The 22,469-nt window shown below is 43.4% G+C and overlaps 1 protein-coding gene across 3 annotated transcripts in view; it reads left to right on the top strand.

Annotated features, from left to right (window-relative positions):
- The window catches only part of Veph1 (ventricular zone expressed PH domain-containing 1), a 216,441-nt gene that overhangs the window by 62,192 nt on the left and 131,780 nt on the right, over window positions 1-22,469 (top strand). For all 3 annotated transcript variants that reach the window (XM_005393090.2, XM_013518627.1, XM_005393091.2), the window contains 2 exons: window positions 1,011-1,177; window positions 11,224-11,433. In XM_005393090.2, coding sequence (XP_005393147.1) covers window positions 1,011-1,177; window positions 11,224-11,433 — 377 coding nt within the window. The remainder of the gene's footprint in view (window positions 1-1,010; window positions 1,178-11,223; window positions 11,434-22,469) is intronic.

The following is a 22,469-nucleotide window of genomic DNA, read 5'->3' as shown; positions in this document are numbered from 1 at the left end:
TGTTTTGTTTTGTTTTTGTCTTTTTGAGACAGGGTCTCCTTGTACAGTTCAGGCTGGCCTTGAGCTCACTTTGTAGCCCAGGCTGGTCTCAAACTTGCAACAATCCTCCTGCCTCAGCCTCCCAAGTGCTGGGATTACAGGCATGCACCACCACGCCAGGCTCTTGCTTTTTTGAATCATTTTGTGTATGACTGCTATATAACAAAACCAGTAAAAGTAAATAGAATCAAGAAAACTTCCCCAAGAAATCCCTAGGAACCAATTCCCTTGGCATGCTTAAGGACTTGAGAGGATTTGGAGAGGAAAAAAATCCATACCATGAAGTGATAAGCAGATGTTTCCCATATGTTGTGTGCAGATAAGATCTTTTGGCTTAGATAATACTTTTTCTTGAGGTTTTGTCGTTTTAAATCCAGTTGTCCATTCATGTCTCTGAGACAAATCACAAAAAACAAACAAGTTGAGCCTAAACTTCCATTGAAGTAGTGCAGAAACAGGAGATTTAAATTTGCACTGCTACTTTTAAAGCGATTCATAAAAATAAGACATAGTTTTTATATGTCCACCATCTAAATGCCTTCATACCCTCTGGAATGTGAATACATTCCTCTCCACTTTTTTTTCGGTGCAGTTTCATTTAGGTTCACGCTCACGACACCACTTACTTTTCATTTAAACATCATCCAAGCGTTGCTTCGCATCAGGAATTCTTTCCCTCTCAAGGGTGTGATCTGGTTACTGTCAAATGTTCCTCTAGCCCCCCTGGTGCATTACTCAGAAAAAGTTTCACTAGATAATAATACTGATCATGTCATAAACTATTCCCTTTTATGAAATCAGCTTAAATCATGCTTTAAGTGATTTTTCAGAGTAAAATACTGTGTTATTTTTAACAGACTTGGCCACGGTCCCTACCATTGATATGTAAGTTAAAGGTTATTGGATTGACAGCGGTGTCGTTTCTGGGTCTCATGGGCTACATCACCTTTCCCTTCTTGCTCCCCCAACAGGAAATGCCATGTTGTTGAGGGTATTACCTTCAGTGTATGAAAAGCAGCCTCAGCCAATTAACAGACACCTGACAGATCTCTTGGCCCTGATGTCTCAACTGGAGCAACCAGAACAGTACCACTTGCTACGGCTTTTGCATGTAGCAGCAAAGAGGAAACAACTGGAGGTAAAAATGTGTATGATTTTATAATGGCCCACATAGCCAGATGTGGATGCTTCTGGACTATATGAATAGGATATGTCATTAATGTCTCCTCACTATTTTACACACATCCATCTTCACATGAAAGGAATTACCTACTTACATACCTGTGAGATACACACTGTATCTATCCCATCTGTTTCCGCTGCAAACTAGAGACCCAGGAAAGCTAATATGGTAATATAGTTCTAGTTTAAGACCTAAATCCTGAGAGCTGTAGGTCCAGTGGTGTAAGTCCCATTTTGAGATCAAAATACCAGTGTTCCTGCTCCATCAGGCAGACGGAATTCTCCCTCCCTCTGCCTTTTAGTTCAATTTAGTTCCTCAACCACTTAAAGGGTTACCACCCACCATGAAATGGCAATCTGCTTTACTCAGTCTTCTCATTCAAATGAATGCTAATGTCTTCCAGAAAAAATTTCACAGACACACACAGAAATAATGTTTAAACAGATATCTGGGCACCCTGTGACCCAGCCAAGTGGACACATAAAATTAACCTTCACAGGTACCATGATGGAAAGCAATAAGCACAAAGTTTTACCTATGTGTGACTTTAAGGTAGTTTAATGTGGCTATGCAGTTCTAAGAATCCGTAGTTTCTCAGGTACAGCGGAGGAAAAGATCTCCACGTGACTTGTTTTTTGAGTAAATCAACCTTTAGTGAAAACAAAGGCTTATTTTCTAGGTAACATATAGGTTGTTCTTTGGGTTGAAGTGAAAGATTATAGCAATTAGGCTGTTTATGATTACTAGGAAGTGACTGTTCAAAACACACTGGTTTCAATAATGAAAGGAATTTATAGTTAATAGGATAGAATAAACATCTAAAATGTCAGGTGAGGCTTGGGTCAAGGGAATCAAAAATAAGAGCAAAATAATTTTTCTCTGTCCAGTTCTCAGGTTGGGTTTCTAGGTTCTGGCTTCCATTTTCTACAGGCTTTTTCCTTGGCATCTCCGGATAGGTGCTAGGGGTTCTGTGTACAGTGCTCCTCCAGCTTCCACCATCCCCACAAACATCCAGGCAAAATTCTTGTTATTCTGTCTGTTTAGTACACATGCTTCACACTGGGAGCTTCTCCTGAACTTTGCGGCTACCCAGATAGAAACAAGAGGATGCCGGGAAGGAGGAAGTAGAACTGAATTCTGGAGAATGCCAACACGTCTGCACAGTGAAGATTAATGACCAACCCAGCTTGTGTCAAGTGTGCTCCGTCTCTTTATGTGTGCTCAGTATCCACTGTTTGAAAAAATAGTCAACAATAAGGTGAAGAGCGGAGCATTTGTATTCAACACCCAAATTATTGAGAGAAAGACAAGAAGCAGCGGGCCGTGTACGTAATTAACGAAGATACACTGCAAGCTCCTTTGGGAAGGAATGATTTATTCTTTCCCTCAGCATCCTAGATCTTTGCCTAGTGTCTGATAGCGCTCAGTAAACATTCTCAGAAGCTAAGCAAATTACACAGGGTGATAAGTGCTTTGCAAATACAAAGAGAAAGGGAGGGGGAAATGGTCCCGTGAGCAGCATTAAGACCAGATCCTGATGAATGCAGTTTTGGGCAGGCAGAGCAAAGGGGCAAAGGGCCTATAGGAAGTGTGGCAGGGCTGGGCATGCTGGACAGTAGAGATCAGCCTCCATAGGATGCTTTGGATGAGACCCAGAGTGCTGGCTGATGTGTGAGCTCCACCCCTAGAGTTCACTAGTCTGGCGTGGACTCTCAAGTCTGCCTTTTCTTCTTTTTAATAAGCTCCCAGACAGTGATGCTGCCGCTCCAGGCACCACAGTTTGGGTAGCAAGGCTAGAGGCCGGACAGAGGACTGGAGCCCCCTATGCTGTGTATCTAGGGTACATCTTTGCTTCTGCTCTTAAAACAGTGTTACTACTTTTGCATATCTGTCTGTTCCAGTGCACTGTGACCTTCCTGAGGAGCATCAGTCTCATGTGTATATATTTGTATTCTTTACATAGTTCTGTGCATATAGAAGGGCTTCAGTAGTTGAACTAAGAGATGAATAAATGGCCAAGAGAGCAAAGAGAATAGAAACCACACAAACCAGTGAATATTCGTTATGGTGTCCAAAGACAGAAAGGTGGCCAACAGAATCACTGTCTAGCCAAGTAAGGGAGACTAGGGATGGGAACTGACCTTGGAAATGACAACTGGGGTTTGCCAGTGCCCCATGAGGGGCAATTTTGGTGGGCCTGGGTTGGGTGGAGACAGTCATTCATTGTGCATTGCATATGGAAGGGAAAGCAGGATTTGTGAATATGGACTGTGAATTAGTGTCTTAAAGTAACACAAATTTATTACCTTAGAGTTGTTCGGGTCAGAAGTCCACAGTGGGTGAGTGAGGCTGATTCCCTCTGGAGACTCCAGGGAACAACCTGTTGTCTTGCTTTTCCAGCTTCCGGAGGCTGCCAGCAGTCCGCGTCTCTGTCCACATCACTCCAACCTCTGTTTCTCTCATCAGTCTCTTTCTCTGGCTCTGGCTCTCCCCCGTCCCTCTTGTACAGACCCTTGTGATTGCACTGAGGCCACCAGAGAACCAGGATAATCGCTCCATCTCATGACCTTAACCTAGCCATGGCTACAGAGTTCCCTTTGCCACATAAGGTAGCATACTGATAGATTGTGGGGACTGGAACATGGGTATCTTCAGGGCCTACAATACTATCTACCGCAGGTGGAGTGTGGGGGCCAGGTGATATGCAGAATAGCGAAGGAGTGACTAAAAGGCCAAACTTGGCCTTATAGAGGCAGCTGAAATGCCATTTTCTCTGCAGCCATAAAAAAATAGCTATAAATTTCTTTCAAGAAAAGTTCATGAGGGATATGAGGAGACTATCTTAATTAAACTTATTTTCCACTGAGTAAAGGCTGGACATGAAGATAAATGTACCCTAAAGGAAGTTCACTTACAGAATGAAGGAGGTAAAAAGAACTTGGGGACACCCACTCAATATGGCCAGGTCCAAGGGTGAGCCACAGCTGGGATCCAGAGAGGTTACACTGGAACTTCCGGATGCCGGGAGAGCCAGGAAATGGCTATGAGGCCATTTAAAAGCAGGTCTCTGATTACTTTCAAGCTCTGTAACCTCTACAGTGTAGTTTGAAGACCACTGATGGACATTCTTTCCGGGCACTGAGGCTTTACACAGATGCTATGCTCTCCACCTGGAGGTTTTTACCTCACAACCACCACCCCTTCTTAGCTAACTATTCCAGTCCATTAGACAGCAGCTAAGCAAAACATAATGCTAGAAATGTTCTGCAATGCATGTGCACACACGCACATGCACACACCCCAGTTCCTACCATACTGAAATCTCACATTGAAGTGAATTTGTCTGCCCTCATCTTCTTCCTGAACTACCTTGACTGGATGCAGATTCTTGAGAAATGAGAAGAATTTTGTTCACCGCCATAGCCCCGGTGGCTGGCATAACACTGCTGTATAGGAGTCCTCTCAAACATTTCTTGGACAGGTAAATTAGTATTGGTGCCTAAATTTTCAGAGAACTTGATCATTCACCAAGTGCTGTTTTCACATCCAGTATCTCATTTAATCCTGAAAATAATTCTGTGATGCGTTTTTCCTCCATTTTACATCTGAGAAATAAACTTGCTCATCATCACACACATAGTAAAAAACACGACAGACCAAGGACTTGGAAACCAGTACCTCCCTTTACTCTCAACTCCCCGTCCCTTGGCCTGGAAGAATCTAAGCAGCATCAGTTGAGAAGCCTACAAGGGGAGTGGTTTTCTCAGGCTGATTCCATACACAAAGGGCACAGATAGCGGCTGAGCCCATGCCATGTACCAGGGACGGTGTGGGTGTTTTACAGACGTTACCTCATTTGTTACCCACAATAAGCCTTCTGATTTTATAAAACAATCTATAGATATATTTTTTTTAAAGAGCCAAAGGTTGGGAATGTTACAAACTGAGAGACACAGCGCCTGGGAGAGGTGGCTGCTCAAACCCGCCTCATCCTTATCACCTAAGTAGTTTCCACGTCTTCCTCTGACCATCACAGTCAGACTATCTTCCCTAAGACTCCCACAGAGAGTTTAAAGCAAGTTAGGCAACTTGTCCAAAACCAGACAGACAAGGCCAAGATACAGCATAAGCCTAGTCTAATTGCAGCCAATGAAATCTTTTTGACACTAAAAAATCGAGGCTGTAAGCCTGTGGGTTGTGAAGCGAAAGGGTTCCGGGGACACAGCAGGCAGTGGGAGAGATGACAGAGGGTGAGCCGCCACAGGAGAAGGAGGAGCGGTGAATGGGGTGAGGAAGAGAGTGCATGTAGATTCTGGCAGCGTGAAGGGCGAGTGTGGACCCCTGAATGAACAGACAGGACTTTGGAGGCCCTCCGGAGTGATGGGAATGACTCCGCCCACACCCCCATCTTAACGGGCAGGAAGCTGAGCAGCCATAACAAGGGTCCTGCCCAGCCTGCTCTCCTATCAGCGCTTCCTTCTTGTTAAACTGCCATCCTCCAGCTCGTCCTGCTGCTCTCCTACAACCTGCACTGACACAGGCCCAGAGACACAGAAGTGCTGGGTCACCTCCTCTCTCACCTGCTCCTTACACGTGGACAGGAACAAGGGCGGGAGGAAACGGAGAGAGCGTCTACTGCGAGGACAGGGAGATAAGTGGTACCAATCAGAAATGCAGACTGAAGTTTTCAACTCAGGTCAAATTAATTTCATTTCAGATGAAATAGGAGGCTCAACAGGGGAGCATCTGGCCCTGTGAAATTAGAACTAAAGTGGAGCTTTTGTTTGTGCGTGAAACCTCTACTGACTGGTACTAGGGATTGCACCTAGGGCCTTCACACAGACACATCCCAGCCTCTCCTTCTTTTTTTTTTTTTTAAAGACAAGGTCTCAAGTCACTGAGTTGCCCAGGCTGGGCTCAAACTTGTGATCCTCTGCCTCGGCCTCCAAGAATTCGAGGACTGCAGGTGTGTGCCACCACACCCAACTTCACATTTTTGTGAAAGGAGGTCTCACTGCTCACCCTCTGTGAACAGTAATAAGTGGCATCTAGGACTGGAGGGTCAACAGCTGGCCCTTCTAAACATTTTTCTCCACAGAAAGCTGACTAGCCCGTAAAGTTGTGGAGACGGCATAGCTTCAGCATCTGCAATGCGTGTGTCTCAGGACGTGGGTCTCCGTCCTTCCTTGCCGCTCTCTGGACATCCTTTTTGTCAGGAAACTGAAAAAATGGAGAGAGGCAATTGCTGGCCAGTGACTCACGGTCCGTACCTTCAGGGAATCCTCGGGATCTATTTATAGGAAAAGACAGGGTGGTCAGTTTTCCAAGTGGCCCTTATGAGAACCGAGTCTGCATTTTTTTGGCCGGTGTAAGCCATGCTGTAGTCCAGCCAACAAGAGGAACAGAATTTAGCAACATGTTTGAGCAATCTGCTAGTATCCCCGAGACGTGGGCTTCTGGCCACAGCACACGGAAACGAGTACAGAAAATGACAAGAGCAGCCCTCTAGATTAGTGGTCAGTCCAGGGAGAACTGCTTTTGTGATTGGTCCCTAAAGGAGAGAGCTGTTTCCTAGGATTTTCTCTCACCTGTGCGGCGCATTCCTGTTCACAGACCTAATCCTGCAGCACCTAACAGAGCATCGCCTGGCTGACGATACTCAGAGCTCACTTTTGGTTTGGTATTTACGGTGGTCATTTACAGAACCTCAGGAAGATGGAGTGAAGGAATACATAGACTGTTCTGAAACAATCTTTAGAGCAGAGCCGTGCTTTTCAGAAGACATAACGTTTTCCAGTGCACAGGGAATAAACAGTAAATGAACAGAAAAGCAATCATTTTGTAGGGATCTAGATATTAATAAACTCTTTTGCAAGCCAAATTAACTGAGGGAGAAAGTGGCCTGAGGGCTAATTTAAAAGGCACACTTAGGCACTCATTCTACCATTTATATTATGCTGAAGAATTTAAATGTCGCTTTATACCAATTAAGTTATGGCACAGTGTCCAGACTGCTGTTGTTTTTCAGTTGCTCGTGGCCTGCAGAGATATAGCCACAAAATTTCAATTCAATGAAAATACACTACACTTATCAACAGCCTGCTGTGGGAGCACAGAAAAGGGAGTGACTAACTCTTCAGGAGGGACTAGAGGCATCCAGGCTGGGCCTGCCCTGGCTACTTGTTTCAGGGGGTCCTGGTCTGGCCCCCTTTACTTGTGCTTCTAGTCCTGCGCTACACCATCACCCACTGAATACAGCTCAGGTGACTGCCAAGCAGGCTTCCAGGGCATGGGCAAGCCTGGCCCCTGGATTTGCTCACCTGAGGGCAAGCCAGGACCACAGTGTGACTTCACAACTCTCAGTGGTGGCCATGATAAATTCAAGGGCAGGACAAGGATAGGAACAGGAAGAGAATGGAGAGACAAGTCTTGAGAGCTGGAACTCATCTCTCCCTGTAGGGAGGCCCCAAATTCTAAATTCAAGTCAAGCATCCCAGATTGCTGATTGTCTTCTATGTAGAAGAGTAGGATGATTTACATAGCCGTTGAATATTTGGGGGGATGGAGACCTCCATATGGACTCTAGGTCCAGACCCCGTGTGTGCTAAAGTGGGCCAGAGGGAAGATTAAATTTCAAAACACGAGACCCATCTCTAGGGTCTCTGTGGGTGGTCAGTGCCATGCTGCTGGCCCTGGGGGAAAGGCAGCAGATACGGCCAAAAGGGAAGAACTTGCAAAACCACAGGAGCAGGACTCTGGCTTTGGGCTATGAGAAATCTTTGAAAATCTCTAAAAGAGACTTCATTTGATTGGATCTGGGTTTTAAGCTATGAGTCTGTGGAGGGAGACGGCTGAGCAGGAGAGAGACTTGGACCTGTTCAGAGCTCCCTCAGGGACTCCCAGTGCGGGTGTGTGTGGCCCCCACAGCTCGCTCTCCACCAGCCCTTGAGGTTTCTCAGTAGCGCTCTGCTCTTGGCAAAGACAGGATTTTCTCTGAGACATGAAGCAAGCGCCCAGGGAGAGAGCACGGAAGACACCAGCCTAAGGAAATGCCCTGCATGTGGACAATAAAATTCTTTATAATCTAAGGATAATCTGTCTAAAGCCCAAAACAACATTTTTCTTTCATGTGTCCTAAGCATCAAGAAATATCTATCTTTTCTATCACCGTCATCATAACCATTGGGACATTATGAATTCATGACAAAAAAATTAGCTTTTGGTTAACTTACACAATTGCTGTTACTTTGTGTACAGTATCCATGGTTTCTCTTTTCTTTCTATGGAATTAGCTGTGGCCAAGTGTAGACTTTCCTCTACCTCCCTCCTTCACTTCCTCCTCCTCCACCTCTTCCTTTTCCCACTCTTCCTTCTCCTTCTTCTCCCTCTCCCTCTCCTCCTCCTCCTCCTCATTGTCCTTCTTCTTCCTTTCCTCCTTCCTTCCCTCCTTCTTTATTTATCCTTTCTGTTTTTCTTTATGGGGCATCATACTTTTGTGAAGCTTGGGATGTACGGCTAGAGTTTAAAATTAGAAGTAAAATTGGCATTTCTGAAAGCATATGTCATGGAGGTCTCGGTGTTCCAGGAATAGGACCGCAAGGGTAAGGACTGGGCGGTGGAATTGTATGGAAGGGCACAGGAAATGTGTGAGCATTTTCCACTTCTAAAACCCCCAGGTTATGCATGTTGCTCTGACCTGGAACATCTGGCTGACCCTTCTGCCATACGTGCCAGGGACGGCTCGCAGCTTCTCCCGAAGGACACGCAGCCACTCCCAAATGCACAGGCAGAACTCATAGAACCATTCACTCATTCCTACCATTTCACGGAAACTAGCCCTGCACTTTCCCCCCTAAGTACTGAAGGTGAACATAAAGTTCAAATCTACACTGTATGTAGGATCATGTTAGTTACCTAAAAACTATCTTTTTATGTCCTTGTTAGTTATGTTGTATATTACAATTAACAACACATATGTTTAAAGATTTTGTACAACCATTTAACCACTGTGGAATAGTGGGAATAATTTATTCAACTACTACCCTATAAAATTTTTTAGACTTGCCTTCCTCTCAGATATTTATTAACTCATCTTCTGGCCAGGCTGTGTGCGAGGTTTGGGTATCCAGTGGTTGTAAAGTAGCTATGATTCTTGACCTTGTGAAAGATAGACAGCTACATCAGCAATACAGGGGCACCCTGAGAAGGCGCTGTGCAGAGCCGTGGGGATGAAACACAAGCTTCGTTGGAGACTTTGGACAGAGAAGGCAGGGAAAAGCAGTTGGGGAAGTCTTTCTGAGGAAGTAACAGCTAATCTGAGGCCTCAAGGATGATTAGGAATTAGTTCACCAAAACAGGGGCAGCAAGAATTTCAAAAAGAGCAAATCACATGAGTAAGAGAAAATTTAGCAAATCGAGACATTTTTCTTAACAATTCAGCACGGTTGATGTGTGACGTGTGATGGGTCAGAAGGAGAGAGGAGGAGAGGTGAGGATGAGTAAGAGGCTGAGTGTGGAAAGTGGAACAGAAGTCAGTTTAGAAAAGGTAGGTTAAGCTCGCTCTAGAGAGTCAGGTCTAATAACTGAGGCACTTCAAGAAGGGAAAGGACCCCACTGTGGCCGGAGAGTGAGAAGAAATTAGATGAGAAAGACTGAAAACCCACAGACCTGGTGTGAGGCCGCTAGAATCACCCAAATGCAAGAGAAAAGCGCCAGTGGCCTCTAGTAATGTGCCCCAAACTAAATTAGAGCTCTGGGGCAGTTTTACACAGAATCCTATATTTTCTTTAATTGTTAAAATTTATAATTGTGCACTTCTAATGTGATTGTTTCTTACTCTGTAAGACAAGAATCCCGTCAAACTTGGTAGCAGCTGTAACCCAAGCACATAGAAACGGTGCCCAGCAAATAGGAAGGACCCCCTGAATATTTATGAGTGGGTGAGGGTGCAGATGAATAAAAATGGGGGGTGGACAGACCCATGGGATACTAGGCAGGTGGAATCAACAGGACACGGTGATCACTAGTAAGGGACAACAGTCAAGAATCATTCCCAGATCCTGCCTTGAATAGCAAGGTGGACAATGGCGTCGTTTATGGAGCTTGAGGAAGAGGAGAAAGCAGGATTTGCCAGGAGGCTGCGCATCAGATTCAGTTTTATTACTGGAAGCTGCATTTAAAGTCTACCTTACCGAAGTAGTAATGAATCAAAAAAGCAAGCCAACAACAGATAAAAGAAATAAGCATAGCAGAAATAGAGATGAGCAAATGGTTTTTATTTTCACTGTTCCATTTTCCACAGGTTTTCCTTTCTAATTCTTGTATTTTACCAGACTAAATGATTTATTAAATTGTTATTGTGCCACATGTCTGCGTAGTAACACTGTGACTTTATGCCACCAACAAATCACATTTTCTAATGTGAAGTCATTCATCTTTATGTTTATAAAAACATTAAGAATCAAGAAAGAAATGTTAGGCTTGTGGGAAGACGGCAGAGATCATTTTGCTCTAATAATTTTCTTTTTACATTCTTGTGATCAAAATGGAAAGTTGAAAGTGAGCTTTCTTATTTTTATTACTAAACACTTCTAAACAGTATTGTCCCACCTTAAAGGCTTTGAGTAAAGTCAAGAGAGATCTCTTATATTGTATTTCAAATTGCAGCTCCCATGGTGGTGAGAGGAAATGTAATGTTCCAGATGAGAATGTAACATATTGAAGCCTGATTTAAGAATAGAGCATCTAAACAGTTTGTAAATGGCACTCTTTAACAATAGGACACAGGTTAAAAGAAAAAAGCCTGAAACACTCGAAGATTTTGCTGTAAATTTTAGGTTTCAAAGTCTGGAGGTTTACTTATGTCCCACTGCAGATGATGATCCCAGAATGCACTGGGTTCAGATTTCATGTTTAAAATGCTTGCCTTCCAAATGGATTCTGATGTAATTCCTTTTTCCTTGTTTCTTCTTCTGCCCTCCTCCTCTCCTTTCTCTTTGCAGGTGGTCCAGAAATGTATTCCTTTTCTAATCAGGAATTTGAAGGACCCAACCCATAACGACATCATCCTGAACATCCTTATAGAGATAGCTGGCTATGACCCGGTGGCTTTGAGCAGTTTTCTTCCAACACTTAAAGAGATTGGTGAGAGATTCCCCTGTCTCATTGGACAAATGGTGAGGATCTATGGAGCTGTTGGGCATGTGGATGAAGTAAGTTTACCTTTCTTGTCTTTGTTTCCCTCACCTCCCAGTTTTCCTGGGACTTCTAAGTGTTCCCATTTCTCTTCCAAACTTTTGGGTAGATTGTGACCTCTGGGTCAAGGTAGCAGGGTTGTGTGGCCAGATCAGAAAGGAAGGATTTCATCGTGTACTACCTGATAAAAAGGAGGGTTAAAAGGGGAAGAGCACACTCTGACCCCTTCAAGACTTTATGACAGCAATGGCCCGTAAAAGAGCTTTCTGTCATTTCTGGTTGTCCCAGCTCTATTTGTCCCAGGAGATCATGTGTAAGCAGGGAGTTAGCTCTCAGAGACGACCCATCAAGAAAGGGACCCCACAGCTATCGTGTCAGTGAGTGCCTGGACTCAGCACTGTATGTTCTGAGCCCTCTGGATGATGTTCTGTGGGAGAGTGAAATAAATGTTTGTGGAAGTCTAAAAGTTCTAGCCTAAATATTTGCATCATGGAATCTTTCAGCAGCAACAACTGGATGCCATCAGAGTTCATAGTGACTAAGAAAGTTTCTAGAAATGCAGGTCCCAAAGAGTATGGACATACACATCCACATACACAAAATATGTGTCTTTCTGATGATGTTAGATCAGGAGTTAGGGTTTTTGTCTTTTTAAAATAAAAGCAAATAAGTACTTGCTCATTGTTAGAAGCTTCTCATTTAATCTACTTACATGTATTTATCCATTAAGTATAAAATTGTCCAAATTTAAAAGGAATTTCGTAGTTCATCAAGTTCAACCCCTTGATTCTATACAAGATAGAAAAGAAACAGAAAGATTATATGACTTACCTAGATTTAGACCAGGCTAACTAGTGACCCAGTTTGAGTTAGATCTGTGGTATCCTTGACATTGGTTTTCAAATTTTGTATTAAAATGGATCTTTGGTGCTGTTCTACTTTATTTCTGCTGAGAGTTATGGGAAGCCCTAGAAAGCCTGGGCTGCTTCTTGGTGGAGCGCCCTTCTTCTGCCTCCAGGGAGAAGGCGACAGAACTGAGCTCCCACACAGACTGTGCACGTCAACGTGAGGGTGGAACTTGAGCAGAGATTGCTTTGATAAGGACGTGCTGCTTAGTGTCATTCCCTGCTAGTCACGGCTGTGGGAATGCTTGCACCTGCCGCAGCCAGCCTTCTGGTGGTGCTTTCCCCTGCTGCGGTGTTGCTAGACCAGCTTCAGCTGACCGCTGTTTGACTGGACCTGCTGGCCTTGCAGATCCTTGCAAGGACCAAATTATGCAGTCTCTGAGTGTAAGGCTCTGGAGTTTAATGGTATTTTTTTGGTTTGGTTTGGTTTGGTTTGGTTTGGTCACAAACACATTTATGATTCATTAATGTCTAACAATGCACATTAGAGGTGGTTAAACTTCCCACAAAAAATGAAATTATAAAAACCCAAAACATGACCTGCATGCAAGTGTGTCAGTCTGGGTTGGTCTGAACTAAAGCTAAAAAAGAGACTGTTCTGGTGGCAACATTCCTGTGACTCCCAGTGGGTGCAGGGTGAAGGACAAGTGGATCCAAGTACCCTGAGGAGCATAGCCATCCCTCAGTATCTTCAAGAATTGTTTCCAGGGCCTCTAGGATACCAAAAAGCTTAAGTCCCTTGTGTAAAACAGCCCAGCGTAAAACCCCCACACGTCCTCCTGTATACTTACATACTATATGCTATGGTTTGTGCCTAAAGCCTCATGCAGTCATGGGCGTGGGCTTCTGGAGGCTGTGATTGATTCATTGTCTAGTGCTGGGATTATGGGTGTGAGTGCTACCCTAGGGTGGGAGCCTTAATACAATACAAGGGGCAGAAAGAGTCTTCTCTCGTGCTCTTCCCTTTTTGCTCTGGCTGCTTTCCACCACCATGAACTGCTGCCCTCTGCCATGTGCCACCTTACCTTGTAGCCAGCTGATTATGGACTGAAACCTCCACAAACTGTGAGCTAAATAAACCTTTCTCTCTTTAATTTGGGCTTCAGATATTTTGTCTCAGAAACGAGAGAAAAGTAACCAAGACACTATGGAATAGTTGTTATATTGCATTTTTAGGAAATAATGACCCAAAAAGTATGTCCATGTTCATTACAGACAAAAAATTTTCCTGAGTATTGATTCTTGGTTGGGTAAATAAATGGGTGCAGAACAAGCAAATACAGAGGGTTGATTGTGATTAATTTCACAACAATTGTGATTTAATTTAAGTTTGTTTGCTTTTTTCCCTCAACCAAAACATTCTAATGGTTCTGATCCCTTCTATGTACACACCACACACACACACACACACACACACACACACACACACACACAAAGAGAGAGAGAGACAGAGAAAGAAAGAGGGAGGGAAAGAGAGAACAATTATAGGTTAAATAATTGTTATATGTACTGTATTTGAACATAGGAATTAGGAATTACATGTGAAACTTTTAAATAGCAGAGACTGGTCCCCTCTAGAATAGCTACTAAGTCAAACTATCCATGAAAGGGACCCAGGACCCTAGATCTATGGAAACATGTGCACATATTATTCCTCTATAGTTATTGGTAGATCAGCATTTGGGAACCTCTGACATAGAATACTTCAAGTGTTTTGGCTCTTAGATTTAGAATCACATCTTGCCTATCAGCCATCCTACCCTCCTCCATATATCCATTGCTAATCAATTTAATAATTTTGTAGACTGCTGACATAACAGTGTAAAGTGGGTTTGGCTGAGAGCAACACCAGAATCCAAAACAACAGTGATTTGAACAAGACAGGCCTCGATTTCTCTCAGACTTGCAGAAATCTACAACTCCATATTTCAGAGACCCAGGCTCCTAGCTTACTGCCTTACCATCCCTTAGCACATTCACAGCACAAAACCTTCCTCTCTCGGTCCAAAATTTCTCCCGTCTCCACCCATCAAGTTAGAATCTCAGCCAGCAGAAAGGGGAAAGGAGAGAAAAACTCTGGCAGACAAAAATAAATTTTGTTTACAAAATAAAGAAAACAAAGCTGAATGTGACCCTATCTAGCTGCAAGAGAGGCTGAAACACATAGTCTGCATTCAAGTGGCCAAATGCCCATGTAATCAAGAGAGAAGGACAGAAGGGACAATGAAGGAGAAACAACCGTCTCTGTGCAGCTGGTCAAGTCATTTTATTTCTCTAGATCTTCTCTCTCTCTCTCCCTCCTCATAAATAACGGTTTTATACTGGTCTACCTCTCTTCTGGCTCTGATATTCTTTCATTACATTATTCTATATCATTTAGAATCATTCTAATAAATTACCTATAAATGTTCAGCAGGCTCCTTTGCTTAGAAATAATGACCTTATTTATTTCTAATGCCTAAAATCTTATCATTCAAACATCCTTCTTTTAACTTTAAGGGGATTTTTTTGAGTGCTGGGAATTGAACACAGGGCCAATCCAACTGCAGCACCTTGGTCCAAGTTTTAAATGTACAATTTGCAACTGATTGGAGTTTACTGTTAGAACCTTTCCTTGCTTGCTGTTTTCCTGCAAACCTGATGGTTTGGTCAGTAGGAAGAGGGCAGCCTCCTGAAATTATCCCATCATCAGCCCAGAGACATCCGTGGGAGTAGAACCAGCCTGGAAATACGCAAGTTACTAATTAGTCTATGCCTCACTGCCTGTGCTGCATGAAGCCAGGTACAAGAACTGAAAACCTGACTACTGGTAACCAGAAAGGGGTGTGACTGTCTTTCAGATCAGGATTTAGCTAGATGATCAAATTGTTTTCAACAGTTTGGCAACATTATCATAATTTCTCCATCTATATGAACTAGCATTGAAAAGTTGTATGTATGAAACAAAGAAACAAAGAAACAAATCCTGCAAACCCTATTTTTCGATCCCCCAAATTAACTCAGTCATCTTTTGGGTCTGAATTTAAATGAAGTTGTGTCTCCTAGCTCGGTAGTGCTTGTGTCAATATGGGAGGCTGAGTGACAACTCCTAGGCCATTTCTGAGTATGGGCTTGCTTCTAAATTGCATCTGTTGGATGGAGGGGTCAACTCAAAGGTCCAGAGAGCAGAGGAATGTGCTCTGGGGCCAACTGATGAGTTGTTGCTGATACAGGGCACATACGGTTCTTCACCTTCCAAGACTCCCCATGCCCTTGGAATGCACAGATGAAGTGAAGTCATAAATAAGAAATGGTATTTTGTTAGGTATCCCCTAATCATAGCAAAAATGTGTGTCTTTTGTGTTTCTCAGAGAAAAAGATTGTAATGGGAACCTGTCAGACAACAGCAGAAATTACTTTTTAGAAGCTCCCATGGGTCTCTCCCCACACATCCCTCCAGACAATTTATAGAAAGCACTAGGGCGGTGCCTGGCATATAATAAGTGCTTGATGTATTTCAACAACAAAACAATAGCAACACCAATATAATAAACCTGCCCGGCGCCAGCAAGAGAAGGTGCTTCTTTCCTATTGTAATTCAGCTTTCGTAGAGTTGCTATCCCACTTCCTTGCACAAAGTCTGCGTTAGCCCATTCAGAGTCTGCGGGATGCTATCAAATTCCTGGGCTTGGCCCAGCCTCCCTCTCTGGTTTCAGCTCTTCCCTATCTAGCCTACCTGTCCCCTGTGTTCTGTCTCACGGGCTTTTACTTCTCTCTGAATGCCACTGCATTCTGGTCTTCACAACCGTTTCTCAGCCCGGATAATCCTCACCTCCTCCTCCCATTTATCTTGCCTGACTCAGCTCAGATCCTCCCTCCTGTGTGAGCTTTTCTTGTCTTCCCTAAGGAGACTGAGTGACCCCAAGTCTACACTCCCTCCACACAGGCTGTGCCACAAGTGTCATATTAGCTGTGCGGTATTTTAATTCGCAAACCCTTGTCTGTTTCCCCTCCAGGAACCTCTTAGAATAGAAACTCTGTTATAGCCAACTGAATTCACTTGTGGCCGTGAATGATACTCAGGACCACTGTGAATTTAAAATGTGAAGGTTGACTTCTCACTTGACACTGTCATTTGATCAAGTCATGGTCTAATTCTACAAATGTGATTATAGCTGTAGAGAAAAGAGAAGAAGCACAACCTCACGCGGTACCTCATATACATGTGCAAACATTGCGCGCCAATCGAAAAAGACAATGAACTGAAAAAGAGATAGAGGGGAAGAAAATATTAGTGTGAAGAGGATGTCATACTTCAGGGCCTGCACAGTTTATACCTTTCACAGGTAAAAATGATAGGGGGGAGGCTCCTGGCTCCTGGTAGGTGACCTAAGTGAAAGATGATTCTGGATGGATCATGAAAAGAAGTTTCCACCCAGGATGCCTCAGTAGGCAGCGAGTTGGTTGAAGTACAGCTCCAAAGAGGAACAGTCACACTGTAGACCAAGCAGTGATTGCTACCTAGAATGCATCCCTGAATAAACTTGCTTCCTATAAGCAGAACGTGGTGTCCAGTAGAGTACACTCTGCAGTCAGAGTTCTTCAGCTTCCATCCTAAACCAACCATTTTCCAGCTATGTGGTGTGAGGCAATTCACGTTACACCTTTTGACTCGGTTTTCTCATCTGCAAAATGGGAATAGCAGTACAATTCACCTCCTATATTTGCTGCGAGGATTTAGTGGGTTAAATTGTGCTGGAATAGTGTCCATCAAACAGTAAGTATCCAATATATGTCAGCACCTTACTATTTTACCTTGTGTTGCCCAAGCCTTTCTTATTACACTTATTTGTAGATAGGCTGTAACTTCAATCTCACAGAGTGAAATTAGAGAAGACAGTGGCTAAGTAAATGGCTTGCCCTGGCACCGCCTCCACGGGGAGGACGGCTGAATGGGTGGGTAGATGTGGGACAAGTTACAGTGACAACAGACAACATGGGAGCGAAGCACTGCGGACAGCTTCACATCGCCTTAAAAGCAGAAAGCAAAGCTACCATGGTTATTTTTTTTAGGACATAAGTGCTGTGTGCAGTTTTCCTCCTCAAGGTGTAATGTATATCTGTTTTATATTGATATTTATGGTGCACACCATCATCTCCTAGGAGAAATGAGTAATAAAAATGATAAAACCAGGGGCTGGGGATTTAGCTCAGCGGCAAAAGCGCCTGCCTGGCAAGCGCAAGGTCCTGAGTTTGGTTCCCGGTACCGGAGGAAAACCAAAAAAAAACCAAAAAAAAAAAAAAAAATGATAAAACCACATTTCATGACGTTTTACAATTTCATATGGACTTCATGTCCTTGGGGCACTGAAAGTGTGCTGCTTACCTTAAAAGGCAGGTGGTCCCCAGTGCCCCATCTATAAAAACAGCTCAAACAAGTTTACAGGACTTTTTATTTTTAAACTCTCTTCACTAAATCTGAAGTGGTTTAAATTAAACTAAGGCAGGGTGAGGTTTTTCTTGTCCACCGAGGACAGAAACTGGATGTTTGCTCCAGTTTTAGAGGGTGTCATTTGATTCATTTGTTTCTCCCCACGTTAGACTCTTTCAGGAATCTTGGCCCACTGGTGAGGCTTTTGTAGTTATTATACCCTTCCTTTCTTCCCAACATGGGACAACCTGGAAAAGATCTCTTTAGGAACGGCTTTGGTTATTTTTTGAGAGAAAGACCAACTTGCATTCATATGTTCTGTGCCTAAACATAAGTCTCAGATAAATGAATGGAAATCAATTTAGTGTAGCCATCACATCCTCTTTAGGATCTGATCTCATTAGAGGGCAGACACCAGAGTGAAGCATGTGCTTCATCAGCATGTTCTGAGCCCTGTGCCAGACACAGAAGGCAGCAGACATAGGTGGTAGAAAGAGAGCTGTGACCCTTTAAAGTGCTTTGCTGATGATCTCATAGCATGTGGAAGGATGCTATGGCCACCTGTTTTTCCTACACTGGAGACGGCTGGCCTGCACCTGAGAAGATCGAATGGCATGCCCCAGGGCATGGCCACTGCTGTCATGGGTGTTAAATCCTGTGCCCTCTGCCTTGCTTTGCTAACTGGGCAGAATATGCTGACGAGGCACCAGGATGTGTTTATTACATCCTCTTTGGGCTCACTTTTCAAGTAAAGAAGTGACACACAACTTGCCCAGGTCACATTTCTGTGACATCCGACAGGCCTACAAAAACACTTTCAGGAGGAAAAGGAAAAGAATGACAAAGGTAACTGAGAACCACATTATAGCCTCATCCTGACTGTTGAAAAACATCCTGCTACAAGGGAGCTGGATGAATGATTTGTACTGTTTAACTTGCAAATCAAGACTAAAGAATCTGGAGACCAAGAGAAAGAACCCACGACTTTGGAGACACAATTTCCCCAAGGATGGTGAATTTAGTCACTGCTTTGGTAGGCTCTAGGACTTTGAGGATCCATTTTTTCAAGCTTTGGTTGGTTCCAACTGACTTTTAACACTACAACATTGTCATGAATTGGGGAAAAGTTTTTCTAAAATGGAAAGAACTCTATTATTTTTATTATAAAAAGATTCCATGTTAACTTAATAACACTAACAGTAAGTCTCTGACAGTGTAAAAACAACTTCAAATGTACATAAAATATACTTTCATGTAAGAGTGCTGGTATTCCTTATCTCCCCTCCTCAGTGATACTGGGCTAAGTTGCTGAGTGTTTCCGGGTGTAAGGCCCAGGGCTGAATGCTGGACAGGCAGAAAGGGGAAAGACGTGGTCCTTGCCCTCGAGGAGCTCACAGGGACTGGAGAAAAGGGGGATGTACAAGCAGACAACTGGAATTTAACTTGGTGCTTGCTGTGGCTCAAGTTTGAACTGGATCCAAGGCAGAAGAAACTAACCCTGCGTTAGGGAGTTTGGGAGAACGTTGTGACTTTAGTTCACAGAAGGATATGACTATATGGGGAAGACGAGGTCGGTATCCACAGGGAAGCACGTTGTGTACCATGTCATCCTGAAGAACTCCAGGTACCTGGAGCATGGGATGAATAAGACAAGGGAGGGAGGTTGAGCAGTGGACCAGAGCCAGATTAAGAAAACTCCTCACTCAGCGGACAGGGCCTGTTTTTTCCCTGGCCTCAACTTTGCCCAAGTAATCTACTTCCCTCCATAGTGTAGACAAGTAATCTAATCCTATATACCTCAGAGTTCCCAGGAAACTCAAGAGCCAGTGAAAGGACAAACAGTCCCCAAAATAGTTGCAAATGTAGAGCAGTAAGTTATGGGTACAAAAGTTACATGTTGCAACAATTTTCAACCGTATCCTGTAATTATCAACTGTGCTTTGGTCCAGCTGACCCAATCCACAGAGTGCCCTTACTTCTCCTGCGAGCCAGCACAGCTTGGCAAGTCTGACCAGTACTGTTCCAAAGGGTGCCTGATCGATCAGCTTCCCCTCGGGCTAGAACTCCCAACCAGGTAGCCTGCTCCCCATAGAGCTGATCGTCCTCTTTTCAGGGAGACCATCTGACTTTCTCACACTAGTGTCTGTGAGGGAGGCAGGCAAGTGTCTCTCCCAAGGACAGCAGAAATCTACCCCGTGGTGGGTGCCCTTTCTAGCCAAGAATTAATCCAATAAGTACAACCGAGGATTGGCGGCAGGTAGGTTGAAGAGCATGAAGTAGTTGTTAATTCCAGTTCAAATCCTACTGCTCTTTTAAGACGGTAGAAGCAGTCCTTGCCCTGTCACAGCCCTCAGGCCTAAATGCATTCAGTGAAAGCCAGCTATTTCCTCCTGCCGGCATCTGCATTTCCTTGTGGCTTTCCCAATTTCACAAGCCATCTGCTAAATACAGGGCAGGGCACACAGGTGAAGAATGAGCTCTCTACCCATCCCCGCTTAACTCCCTCACCCAATGATGGAGGTGGTGCACTAATGCTCCAACTCCCTGAACCCTCCAGAGAAACTTTCCCCAGAATTCCCTGGGAAACTTTCTGAGCTACTTCCCTTCTATTTCTCACTCTTCTACTTCCCAACAGATTTCCTGAGGCATCCAAATAAATGCTTCTTACTTACATCATTTCAGGGTCTGTTTATTGAGCGCCTAATCCAAGAAAAGGGCATTTCAGCAACCTGCCAGGCCACTGTGATGTGCCCTGTCCTCAACACTGGACAGCACACATCTGTAATACACAGTTTAGCGTCTGGTTGTCTTCTGGTTGCATTTACTTTTCATTTGCTTAGTGTGTGAATGCACACAGTTGCCATAAGTACTCTGAAGAAAGGAAGAACACCTTACACCTTAGCATGTCTCCAGTTTTACCATCCAAATAATGGGCTCATAGCAGGTGGCCCACAGATGCGTAGAATGCCAACTTCTGCACACAGTCTGGGACCTGAGAGAGCCTCAATGTCTTGTGGTGGTAGATGGAACCTGATGGCGTGGCAGGTTGTGGTTGAGGAGGGCCAGGATAACTACAGACATTGAGTTCCAATCGTCAGTTACAGCTACTGATTTTCAGGATCTGTCAATCTGCTTCCTGTGTGTTGGCCAAAGTATGGTCTTCGGCACTGAGCATCACCCATGAACTTGAATTGGAATCTATAATTTAACAAGCTCTCAATGATGTGTGTGTGTGTGTGTGTGTGTGTGTGTGTGTGTGTAAGAAATACTGCTTCCAAGGGTCCAGGACCCATAGAATTTATGTCTTATAGCACACCCTTGAGGGCCTGGACATGTCCTCATACATACTTGCATACCTGGTACATATGTTTACAGGTACAGGTAGCTATGCTCCTACAATTTTCTCTGAAAGACTCATTTGTTTCAGTGTAAATAATCAATAACCTTTAACATGATCATCCTTGTCAATGTTAGAATAAAGAACCCAGGGAACATCAAATATTAAGAATAGAGTTTGGGAACATTTATCACACACTTGCTGTGCACAAGTCACATTAGGAAATGCAAAATTAAATAAGATTCTACTCCTGTGCTGCTGTGTTTGTTGGAAATGATCCTTTGCTTGCCAAAAATTGTGGTGTATTCACCCTTTGTATGTAATATTATTAGAATTCCTCACTCCATCCCCATTTCTATATAAAGATGAAGGGTGTTCCTAATTGACTCTTTCACACAATTGCAGAAGGGATATATACAAGACTTTCCTATTGCTGAGTTTTGATTTTGATTTTTTTTAATGTTACTTTTTAATGTTACTTAGTTTTGATTTTGATTTTTTAAAAATGTTACTATGTAACATTTTTTTAATGTTACATAATTCGAGCAGGATCTGGAAGGATTCTCAAGACTTCCTGCACAATTTGACTCAAAGATGGCATCACCATGATACAAAGTTTCATTTTAATTATACTGTCAAAGAAATAAAAAATAAACACTCGAAAATGGGTGAATTTTGTTGCAAGGCCATGACAGTAGTGTTTTGAGCTGGTATCAGCATTCCAGCATTCTTCATGACTTATCAGGGAATGTCAGCCTGAATTTATTTTGTAGTGAGCTGGGAACTTGTAGTGAGCTGAGAACTAAAGCTCTTATAAGAAAAGTTATAGGTGACAGTAGGCTTATGAGCAGTGGATCGTCACTGAAATGTTTACCCATTGTACACATAGTGCTGATCAGAATGTCTTGGTATTATGAATACACAAATAACATGTAAGAAATTACACTAAGAAGAATATTTCGACATCAGCTTATTTCTTAAGCAATAGATAAATCTAAAGTAAATGAAGAAATCATTCTTTAAGTTTACTGAAAGTAAGATTAGAGGAAAAATTGTTCCCAGAATTACGGATGAGTAGATGGAAGCGTTCCCAACTTCAGTGCTGTATAGATCCCACAGCATGTAAACGTCTAGTAAATTACTGAGAAAAGTAGACAAGAAACTTTGTTAACTCGTTCACATCATTGAGATCTTAATTTACTAAGTGTGGCTAATTTTAAAATTTTAGACTAAGCTGCTTTGGTGTACAGTTTCTCTGGGTCTTCCTTCCATTGCTTTCGGCTCAGAGGTCCAACGCCACTTGGGCTGTGGGCAGCATTCTCCTATGTTGGTCATCCCTACATCATTCAGATCTTTCTTCACCCCACACTCCCCAGAGCCCAACCTCTCTATGACATTCTG

This window comes from Chinchilla lanigera, unplaced genomic scaffold, assembly GCF_000276665.1.
Source record: "Chinchilla lanigera isolate Chin_1 unplaced genomic scaffold, ChiLan1.0 scaffold00047, whole genome shotgun sequence".
In the NCBI taxonomy this organism is placed as follows: Eukaryota; Metazoa; Chordata; class Mammalia; order Rodentia; family Chinchillidae; genus Chinchilla; species Chinchilla lanigera.
Note: the sequence above shows the minus strand (reverse complement) of the source record. Positions and strands in the feature narration are given on the sequence as shown.